Here is a 12,301-nt window from a genome sequence, read left to right on the forward strand (position 1 = left end):
GGAATAATAGACATGTTCTTTATCTTAATTCTTATTTCAAAACTCATCAAATGTCCATTTAAAATAAGAGTTTTTTTTTTTTTTTTTTTTTTTTTTTAGGGCTGGGGGTATAGTTGAGTTGGTAGAGCACTTGCCTAGCGTGTACAAGGTCCTGGATTTACTCTCCAGAACCAAAAAAAGAAGAATGTATTTTGTTATTTGCAAGCTCTATCTCATTAGGATTATTTTAAAATTCAAATCATGAAAGGTTCTAGTGTGAAGCTTTTTTTAATCCACTGTTAGCCTTATAAATTACTAGATGGGCAAGGAAATAGGATGTAAGTGACAACTATGAAAAGTTTGATGTTTTTGGAATCTCCAAACCAATTAATCTCATGTTTCCTGTAAACTATTTAATTTTGAGGACTATGAATCTACAGGTGCATGATAGAATGTACCTTTTAATTCTTTTTTAAAAATATTTTTGAGCTGTCATTGGTCCTTTATTCTTATTTATTTATTTGTTTGTTTATATGTGGTACTGAGAATCATACCCAGTGCCTCACACATGCTAGGCAAGTGCTCTACCACTGAGCCACAACACCAGCCCCTTTTAATTCTAAAAAGGAGCAAATAAAGAAACATTATCACTTACGTATCAGGCTGTATGCTGTTTTAAATGGTTCGTTTCATTTATTTCTCACAGTGGCTCGGTGAGTAAGTGATTAAACCCATTTTATATGTGAAAATGTGAGACTCAGAGAACTTACATAAACACCTAAAGATACAGAGCCAAGATTCAACCCCAAGTTTCACCCCAAAGCCTCTTTTTTTTTTCTTCTTCTTCTTTATGCTAACAGCAACTTTAAATGTTTAGTTGCTTATGTGAAAATTTCTGGTTTAAAACTTTATTTTAAAAATTCATTTGAAAATTATTCTGAAAGGATATTTTGACGTTCATTTTACTAAGACTCTGTAAATCAAGACTACTAAGGAGAAAAGGAAATAAGAATTTTTTTGCCATTCTATTATAGAAGATCCCTTTAATTCTATAATTTATAATATTTTCCTTCCTAACTTTTTGTTATAAAATCCTGAATAGTTGAGTTATGCCTTCTGGCTAAGCTCAGGATGATGTTCCAAAGGACGTGAAAGGAGTTGGTTTTGGTAATATCATATGTCATAATATCATAATATCCACATTGTATAAGAGAATGCTTCTTCGGCACTTTGGAATAATATTGTACTCTAAATAATGAGTTTACCATCCTTGAGCAAGAGTCTTACTTATTAGTGTAGTTTAAGAAGATATCATTCCCTAGCAATTTTCTAAAGCTCTGTAGTTCAAGATCCACCTCTTATAGGCTGTGGAGTCTGACCTTGCAGTCTCTGGCTACTTCATAAAATGTTACTGGAACCAGGATTTACATTCACCAGTGCCAAGAACTCAGCCTCTTATTCCTGGGAATGCCTCTGTTTGACACCCAAAAGACAATTCCATGCCTGTTTTTGTTTGTTTCTTTGTTTTTTCATATCCAAAAAATAAATTCCTTAGGTCTCTTTGATCTTCCATAGCCAGTTCCCTGTCTAACCTACAACTAAAGCTAAAGGTCATATTCTTAAACATTCTCTGAAAACATTTTAAGCCACACTAATAATAATAGACTCCCATGTAAAAAAATAGTAGTGATATGGCTTTAACTTATATAATAATTTAATTATCATGTATTTGTGTGTCTTTTTCATTCAGATGTGACAGTGGTTTATCAAAATGGGTTACCAGTGATATCTGTAAGACTACCATCCCGGCGTGAACGCTGCCAGTTCACACTCAAACCTATCTCCGACTCTGTTGGTGTGTTTTTACGACAACTGCAAGAGGAGGATCGGGGAATTGACAGAGTTGCAATCTACTCACCAGGTATGGTCACCTTCATTTTTAATTTTCACCTACTCTTATTTCTCCCCAAACTATTTCTAGACGCACAGACACAGGTCACTACTAAAGTATATCATACTGTTAATTTTAGAAAACATTTTTTTTGCTTAGCAAGTGCCAGAAAAGATGGATTTTTCTCCCAGTAGTTCTCAGGGTATAGTTATTCAGTTTTAGCAAATGTACATGCAGAGGGAGTCTCATTCCAAAGCACCTCACACATAGTGCCGTGGGCAAGGATGAGCAGTCAAATCACATTTTATGTTATTGAGACCTTTTGTCAGTACTTTTGGTATGGAATAAATTTTTCTAGTAGTTGAACCCTCATCTCTGGAGAAATATTAGATCTTCTTTTTAGATTTTTTTTTTCACATAAATAGAGTATACAATTTGAAAAGAATATAAAATAAGGTGCTAAAAATTCCCATTTGGTATAACATGTTTAATTTAACTAGTTTTAAGTGCCTTAAATTTTTTTTCTTTTGAAAAATTTCAAACCTATTTACCCTTTACCTGGATTCACCAGTTATTAACAATTGCCACATTTCTGTTTAGGTATTTTAAATATATGCCTAATTCACCTAGTAATGTAATTAGACCAACTTGGTGTACTTAACTCACCATATCATCCATCCCTGCTGAATCAATTAGCAACTAATCATGAGTATGCAGAAAAGCACCATATGCTAGAAAACATTGGTTTTTTTTTTTTTTTAAATTAACTTAGCCAGCTTCCATCACAGACAAATGTAATAAGTCCATACATCTCTCTCAATGACCCTAGATGTCCAGTGGACACCTAAAATATATAATCTGAAATTATTTCACTTGTTAATACAGTTGCAGGAAAAGCGTTTTATTAAATCTTTATCTTAGAGGCAAAGAGCTTCAGATAATCTAAACTTTGTTGAGCCTAGAACTGGAATATGAAGCAAAAGATCAATTGAAGTTTAAAAGGGAAGAGATCATTTTTTAAATCTGCTTTGAGAATTGCTTTTTCCTGACCATTCTTGAATAATTATGAGCATATGACAAATTTCATTTAAAATTTTCACAGATGGTGTTCGAGTTGCTGCCTCAACAGGAATAGACCTACTCCTCCTTGATGACTTTAAACTGGTCATTAATGACTTAACATATCACGTACGACCACCAAAAAGAGGTAAAAAAAAAAAAAAAAAAAAAGTACCGTTCATAAGGCCATAGGAAGGGAGGAAGGGTGTTTGGGAAGAACTTTATTTTCCCCTAGGTAACTTCGAGATAGACATACTTAAAGAATACTGAAAGTTACATAGTGATAGACTCTATTTCACTTGAAGAGCTCATTGAATACCTGACACTTGGCTAGTACAGTAAAACCACTTAGATTGTACATAGATTCTAGAATGCTTTGTTATCTGGTATTGCCAGTTTTTCACATAAATGGATATTCTGCTTAACTCAAACACCTTCCCTCCATAAAGACTAACAACCATATTATTTTTGTAACATTAAAATAATACAAGATGGCTCAGGATGTAGCTCAGTGGTAGACCATTTGCCTAGCATGTGCAAGACCCTAGGTTTGATCCCAACACCACACACACACATACAAAAATAATAATAATGATAATAATTTAAGGAGACTGGGGATATGACTCAGTGGTGGAACACTACCTAGTATTTATGAAACCCTGGCTGCTATCCCCAGCACCACAAAATAATAATGAGGAAAGTCTTAAAAAATTGGTTATAGGCTTCCATGTTCTCTTAAACATTATAACTGGCATTAATCTTTTTATTCTTTTTTTCTTTTTTTTTGGAATTGAACCCAGGGGCTTGGGCATGCTAGGCAATCACTCTATCACTGAGCTACATCCCCAATGCTTTTTATTTTTCTTTTGTGACAGGGTCTTTCTACGTTGCCCAGGCTGACCTAGAACTTGGCCATCCTCCTTGCTCATCCTCCGTGGTAGCTAGGATTATAGATATGCACCACTGCACTGAACTCTGTTGTTTTGAAAAGAATATGAAATAAGATACTAAAAATTCCCATTTGATATAACATCTGTTTCATTTATTTTTTAAGTGCCTTAATCTTCAGCAGTCTGAAAGTCAATTATTGTACAGATGCTCCTTGGTCTACAGTGGGGTTTATAAACCTATCCCAAAATTTGAAAATACTGTAAATTGAAAATGTATTTAATACACTTACCTACTGGACATCACAGTTTAGCTGGTCTACCTTAAACACGCATATTAGCCTACAATTGGGCACAACCATCTAACACAAATCATGCTTTATAGTAAAATGTTGACTGTCATGTGCACACACAGATGGGCGTTTTAGACACAACAGGATGTAAAAACCCAAACACAATATCCATAAAACAACAACACAATAGACTGTAGAGTGTGGGTTATTTAGCCTCGTGATCACATGACTGACTGGGGGGATGCCATTCACTGCTGCTGCCACCCAGCATCACAGGAATATATCCATTGCATATCACTAGCCCAGGAAAAGGTCAAAATTCAAAATGTGGCTCCTACTAAATGCATATCATTTTTGCACCAACATAAAGTAAAAAAGGACCCTTTTTACAATAGTAGTCATCAGGAACTTTTGAATGTATGCTTTTGTATGAAAAAAGTAAGGTACTTACCTAAGGTACAAATTTTAAAAGAATAGTGTCTTTGGTCTTTAATAATCAAGATAAATAATATTTTAATCTCCCTTTTTTTAAAATTTCTTCCCTTTTATGTTTGTTTGTTTTGGTTATATTTTGGGGGGGAGGGTTTGTTTTGTTATTTTAGTACCAAGGATTGAACCTAGGGGCACTTAACCACTAAGCCACATCCCTAGCCAGTTTTTATTTTCTATTTTGAGACCCTCACACATCTCTATGTTGCCCAGGCAGGCCTAGAGTGATCATCCTGCTCAGTTACCCATGGAGCTACAGGATGTGCCATTTCCTACTTAAAAATCAAAAACAAAGTTAGTGGAAAAAAAAAAAAAAAAATCCATGATAAGCAAAATACAAAAATTTAGAAGAGTCAATATTACCATTTTTCTTTTCATCCTAAGCTCCAATATGGCTCTGCACAGTATGGATGCTAAATAACCCTCTAAATTATCATTTTGAGTTTTATCTTTTTGGATCACTTCTCTCTTTGCCCTGGATATTCACTGTCACTTCCTACTACTTCCACATTGCCACTATGCCTTCCATCAGCCCTTCTAGGACTCTCTTGCTTTCAAATCTGCTTTTAATAACTGGATCTAGCCAGGCCTACTGGTGCATGCTTGCAGTCCCAGCATTCAGGAGGCTGAGACAGGAGGATCATATGAGCCCAAATAGGAAAAGTTGTGAGTAAAGGCCTACGTTTTAAGTACCTCTGTAGTCTGGTCATTCTCTTTCCAGTTGTCTGCCTTTCCTCCTTTCTGTATTGCTTTGCTGTTTTCTGAAATGTCACCATTCCTTTGTCGAAGATGCCTTTTTCCTCCCACTTCCCCACTCCTTATTTTCTCATGTCAGAATCATCAAAGTCAGCTCCTCCATGACATCTTGAATGACTCTATTCTTTCTTCCTCTGGCTCCCAACCAACCAGAAGTGGTCTGTCTCTTCTCTCAGTTCTGCTTGAGCTCTGTGACTTGTCTTCCCTGTCAACTTGAGGTGATCCTTCCATGTTGAGTGAACGAAACTATTAACTGATAGCATTTGGTTGTTGAGAGACCAGATTCTCTTCTTTGTTCCAGCTGGTTGAGTCGGGTAACTAGATGGGGAAAAGTATACTTTCAATAATAAGACCTCACTGAATCAGATTTTAAGTTGGAATAACTGAACATGTCGACCAGGGATTGCTAGCTGTCAACTGTGCTTATGTGTTATCCTTCTTTATTCCTAGAAATTCTCTAAAATAACAGAAGTACAGGTCCTGTTATACTCAGTGTTTTTGTGCAATACCTAAAGAATTCATTCTGTTTAGATTTGCTTTTGTATTGCTAACATTTTAACAGTTGACCAATACACTCCTATGTGTAGTGTAACAATCAGGAAAATTAAGATACAACCTTCCACTTGTTATGTTGTCAGAAACTGAAGGTATTTTAAACATGACTGACAAACTTTTGTTTAATATTGTGTTTTTCAAACAAAAATGAATGTTTTCGTTTTGTTTTTTTTGGTTTTTTGATAGACTATCACCAGGGCAAATAAGGAAAGATAAGGTAGAAAATGAAAATGGAGGAATTGTTTATATTTGATTACTGGTATTGGCAGCCCTAACAGCTCTTGTTTTGTATCTCAGAATCCTCTTTTATAGAACTAGATTACGGTGTGAAGTTTGCAAGTGTCAAAAGTCTGCAATTTATGTGGAAAACTGCAAATTGAAGGGCAAAATTTGGTGAACTCAGTAGCAATATTCTTGTAGAATTTTAAAAGACGTTTTACTTATGTATGCTATTTTTTTATTTACTTATTTTTGCATTGCTGAGGATCCAACCCAGGGCCTTGCTCATGTTAGGCAAGCACTCTACCACTGAGCTACACCCCAATCAACTTTAAAAGACTTTTTAATATTTAAATTCATACATCAAAATGCTCTTACCTCTATTATTAGCCTATGGGAGATTATACCATCAAATACCATCTTTCATAGACACTCAAATAATATTAAGTCCACACTTTGTTTCCCCTGATTTTTAAACTATATTAAAGAAAATAATTTTAATAAACTACAAAACGAGTTTTAATTTTGCTTGTACCACATTCCTGTCTCTTACTGAGGGAGCTGTCTGAGGCACCACCAATCTTTTTCAACTGAGTACAATAAAGTAAGAGAACAGTTTGAATTTCTGTATTTAAGAGGGCTGCAGAGCATTCTGATGAGTAAGTAGGTTCCCCTTCCCCACATTGTAACTTTTTAGAGAAGGCTAAATGGAGGAAAGAAATAGAAGGCAGTATAAAGGCTTTGGGTGTCAGATAATGAAGATTAATACTAGAGGGTTTTATATACATGGATCTTGCCAAGTTGCTGTGGCTGCCTTTGAACTTGTTATCCTCCTGCCTCAGCCTCCCAGGACTCCCTGGGATTACAGGTATGTGCCATCTCGCCCAGCACATACCTACCTACTACCTTTCTCTTTCTCCCCGCCCCCCTCTCATTTGTTTTGTTTTGTTTTGTTTCCCCTGTTTATGGGAATCTTGGAACTACAAATACCCTATGAGTGTTGTATATACTATAATTTCCCACACTATACCAGGCACTGAGGACAGAGGCTTATTGATGTAGAGTTTAATATAGCAACATTCCATGATCATGGGAGATTGGCAGTCTGTAGGTATGTGGATCCTTAAGTGTTGACAGCCTAACCCCAAAATTGGAACAAGGGAACATGTCACAACAGTAAAGCTAGTTGCAAGCTCCATAACATTCTTTTAGTACATAGCTGTGTTTAACTCTCTGACCACTGCAGGGTTAGAGGAGTAACCTATATTCTCAATTAGGTGGTTCCATAATTTAGTTAAACCTAGAATGGAAGAAAGATTATAGAAAGGAGCACAAAAAGCCCTTTACCCCAGTCCATATCACAGTAATAATTAACTACCTTTCTCCTGTTCTTAGACGAGAACATAACCTATATGACTTGAAGATAGAATTCTGTGTGTGCACGCACACGCGTGTGTGCGAGCGCGTGTGTACGTGCACATGAAAGAGAAACGAACACCCAGGACTTCGTATATCTGAGAATATAACTTTTTGTGCTAGGGTCAGTCATTTTGATTGGTACCAATAAAGCCCTGCTCCCATTTACCCATCCAGAGGATGTTGGAGACCTGTTTCCCTCTTTTTTTTTTTTTTTTTTTTTGGGTGCTAGGGATCGAACCCAGGGCCTTGTGCTTACAAGGCAAGCACTCTAACGACTGAGCTATCTTCCAGCCCCCTGTTTCCCTCTTAATAATATAAATTATTTGAGCAAAGAGGTTGCATGGGCAAACCAAATACCAACAATAATGATTGCCTTATTAGAGCCCAAATACCCCAAATCCTTCCCAAACCATGTTTGTGGCTGAAAAAAAATCCAATACCCATTATATTAGCATGTCTCCCCTGTCTTTCTGTACCTTAATTATTCTGGAATAAATGGCCTATATAGAAGCATTAATAAACATCTAATTGCCTTTTAGTGAAGCATAACACTAATCATCCCAAAGTGCTATTTTTAAGCTGTTTTCAGATTTACTTTCCCTTTTCCTATAACTTCATCTCTAAATATGTGGGCAGATTTTTCAGGGCCACGGATTTGTGATTATTATTCTCCTCCACCATGACAGTACCTTGGAAGCATTTTGTTCCTGTCAAGAAAAACTGACAAAATACAGTGTACACTCTTGAGTCTGCCAGGGCTTTATTGATACACAATCAGAAAGATAACAACTGTATATTCAGCCAGGTCTAGAATTGGACATCTGTGAGCTATCATGTGATTTATCATTTTCTATTTTTCATTGCTATTACACATTAATTTTTTTATTTGTTTAGAATGATAGTATATTTATAAGGTTCAACTCCCAAAGTCTAAAAGGATTTGGGGGAAAAAATCATCTTTTTCCTATTCCCCAGCCACCCATTTTTCCTCTGCATCATCAAGCACTGTTTTTGGTTTCTTGAGTCTCCTATCAGGTACTCTAAGCATTTGTAGACAAATATGAATCCTTGTTTTTTCTCTTTTTATGCATAGTCACATACCATACACACTGTTTCTATCAGTCAGGGTTCAATTGGGAAAACAAAACCACATGATTATTATGGAATAAAATATTTATTATGGGAGTAAGACCTTGTACAGTTGTAGATGAAGATGAAAAAGTAAGAGTCTGAAAGGGAGAACTTGGACAGTCAGAGAAAGGTCAATTTTCAAGCAGTGGCACAGGTGGACAAATCAAAACATGACAGGGAACCTGGAAATCCAGGTACATCCAGTTTTTAGGGTAGGACTGTAATGAAGTGCTGAAAGAAATTCTTCAGTGTTATCAAATAGAACTTTCTGTGATGTTGGAAATGTCCCATTTCTGCATTATCCATTAGTCACATTTAGTTACTGAACACTTAAAATGTGGCTAGTGTCACTGAGGAACTGGATTTTTTAATTTTATTTTAACCAACTTAAATAGCAACATGTAAGAGGTTGAGGAAATGTTAGTCAAAGAATACAAAATTTCAGTTAGGAGGACTAAGTTAAGAGATCCATTGTATAATGTGGTGACTATAGTTAACAACAGTGTATTCTCCAAAACTGCTAAGAGAGTAGATTTTGCGTTCTCGTCACAAAAACAAAAACAAACCCCACAAAAAAGTACATTAGCTCAATTTAGCCATTCCAAAATGTATACGTATTTCAAAATAACATGTACATGACAAATATATGTAATTATTATTTGTCAATTTAAGATAAATAATAAGTTGAAAATAAATAGTAGGGCGCAGTGGCTCATGCCTGAAATCCCAACAGCTTGGGAGGCTGAGGCAGGAAGATCGTGAGTTCAAAGCCAGCCTCAGGAACTTAGCGAGGCCCTAAGCAACTAACTCAGCAAGTTCCTGTCTCTAAGTAAAATATTAAAAAGGGCTGGGGATGTGGCTCTGTGGTCAAGCACCCCTGGGTTCAGTCCTTGGTACCAAAAAATAAAATAAAATAAAAAATAGATAAATAAATTGCAAATGTGGCTAGTGGCTACCATATTGAACAGACATCTTTAGAAGGTTGCTTCTCAATTTGGCCCTATTTTGCTGTTAATCGACAGAATTAACATTTGGAAAACAGAGCTGGACACAGTAGAAAGGAGAGCAGGCACAGCTGATATCTGCAGACACTTCTGCATGTCTCACTACTAAACACCCTTCAGGTTTTATTTCACTTGCACCTCCCAGAGTCTCCCCTGAATTTCTCTTTTGCTTAACCCTGATTCAGAACAATACAGGGAGAATATTCTAGGAAACATAATACCAGTTTAGCAGATTAACAATGTTTAAAAACCATTAAACTGCCAGACTTGGTGGCGCATGCCTATAATCCTATAATCCCAGTTCTTGACTGGCTGAGACAAGAAAATGACCAAGTTCAAGGCCAGCCTGGGCAAATTAGTGAGATCCTGCCTCAAAATAAGAACAACAACAAAAGACTGGGGGTAGGGTACTTGCATAGAACGTGCAAGAGTCTGGGTTCTAGCCCCAATACCACACACCCCCACAAAATAATACAAAAACAGTAAACTATTTTTCTCACCTAATGGTAGACCATGAAGGTCTTAACATACCACTACATAAAGAATTCCTCATGCTTTTCCACAGCTGCTCTGTTGTATATTGTATGAATATCACCTTTCATTTAACTGCTTATTTTATAATTTACTGACAGATTTTGTGTTGTTTTCATGTTTTAATATAGTCAATAAGCAGCATCAGATAACTCTGAATGTATGTCAGGAAGCACATACATGCATACATGGGAAAATAAATCTATCTCTAGAAGTGCTATGTCAAGGGTTATATAGATCAAAAACTTAAATTTTAAAAAAGAAAAAGATTAAAGTCATTGAAAGAATGAAAAGAGAAGTATTTTTTACAATCTTGGAGTGAGAAAGAACTTTCTGACTATAACATATACCCAGAAACCAAAGAAAAAAACTGACAGAAAAAAATAAACTTTCCACACAGTAGAACTCCTACTGTGAGAATCTTTTAAGAAGTCTTCAGTGAATGGTAGTCTAATAGGAGCTTCACTTCCCTTGTGACACAAATGACAAAGCCGAGTTCTGATTTTGTAGAACCTCAGTTTGTCCATGAATCTTTGGTCATTTTTAACATTTCCATGCTTCCTTAGGAAAAGGAGAAGAGAGTGTGTTTCGTGTGGTTCATTCTTCTCTCCCTCCTCTCCGCCCTCAGATTTCCAAGCAAAGGCAGTGTGATCGTGGCACCGAGAACTGAAATGGGAAAAGGGCGGGCAGAGAGTAGGAAAGTCATAGCACCACCAGCCAGATCTTGTCCCACCCCCTCCAGGCTCTTTGTGAATCATTGTAGACCTTGTTAGAGAAAGGGACCATCTCTTACTTGATTTCTTTCCCCCTCCGTAGTGAGGAGATCAGTACCTAGTACAAAAATGTTTCTTAATCTTATCTTGCTAGGATTCCCATTCCTCACTCCTACATTGTGGGCATCAAGCTTACTCCTGCTGTTATCTGGAGGACAGCCTGGGAAAATATCTGTGAAAGGGTCTTGTCCACCATAGGTCATTTACACCTGCTTCAGGAAGTTATCTTTTTGACAGGGAACTGAGCAGTAGGAGAAATACAAATATCCGTATAGTAAGTGTAGTAAAAGCACTGGAACTGAGCTCCAGGTCTGGGAGTCAAGAAACGTGGACTCCACCACTTCCCACCAACAGTCTGGATAATTTCCTTTTCTGGTAACTTTGGAAAGTTTAAATCATATGTAAATGTGAACTACAGCTGTGGTACAAAGAAGACCTTGTTGACTTAGGTGACCTCTGCAACTCAGAGTATTCTTGCTTTTGTCTCTTCCTGTTACTTCAACATACATTAATTGAAGCATGCAAGATGCTGTGCTAAGTGCTTTATCCCGTTTTACTATGTCAGCTCTTTTCTAGTTGTATTTCTACCCTTATTCAGATTTTCGTATTGATTGAATTTCTGTGATAACTATACTAAAGGACATCCTTGAAGAATATTTAAAGTATATGGTTAATTCTGACTGTGCCTTAGAAGAGGGCTGACCTTATGCTATGCCTAACAAAATGTCACTTTTAAAGCTAATATGAATCTTAAACAAAAACTTTATATCTGATACTTTTAAAATTTTTTGATAGTTTAGATCACTGAGTTTTTTTAGATTTTCAGAACATAACTTTTAGATTTCTGAAAGAATATACTACTAACAGTAGAGAATATTGAAACAAAGAATTTAATCTTTTGCTCTTTAAATTATTCTTATAACTTCTTGCCGCTTAGGGTGTGATATTGCGGTCCATACACTTGTATATGTCTTTTTCAACAGGAATAGAAGGTGGTGTGGTAAGGGGAAGAAGCATGGGGGTTAAGATTATTATGATGATATATTTTTATTTATGCCTTTGTATTTGCAAATTTGAAATACTATATAATTTTTCTCAGGAGTTTCTAAAGGAAAAAATAAATTAAAATGGGAAGACCACAGATAAATTATAGATTAGCATTTATGTATGTGTGGAAAGATACCCAGGACTGAACCCAGGGCCTTATGCATGCTATGCTAGCACTCTACCACTGAGCTGCCTCCTCAGACCTTTTTTATTTTATTTTTGAGACAGTTTTCATTCAGGCTGGACTCAAACTTGGATCCTCTTGCCT

General features: G+C 36.2%; 1 protein-coding gene across 4 annotated transcripts in view; it reads left to right on the forward strand.

Annotated features, from left to right (window-relative positions):
- Mcu (mitochondrial calcium uniporter) overlaps positions 1 to 12,301 on the forward strand; it is a 191,363-nt gene that overhangs the window by 157,397 nt on the left and 21,665 nt on the right. For all 4 annotated transcript variants that reach the window (XM_047553694.1, XM_047553695.1, XM_047553696.1 and 1 more), the window contains 2 exons: positions 1,730 to 1,900; positions 2,973 to 3,077. In XM_047553694.1, coding sequence (XP_047409650.1) covers positions 1,730 to 1,900; positions 2,973 to 3,077 — 276 coding nt within the window. The remainder of the gene's footprint in view (positions 1 to 1,729; positions 1,901 to 2,972; positions 3,078 to 12,301) is intronic.

Source organism: Sciurus carolinensis, chromosome 5, assembly GCF_902686445.1.
Source record: "Sciurus carolinensis chromosome 5, mSciCar1.2, whole genome shotgun sequence".
In the NCBI taxonomy this organism is placed as follows: Eukaryota; Metazoa; Chordata; class Mammalia; order Rodentia; family Sciuridae; genus Sciurus; species Sciurus carolinensis.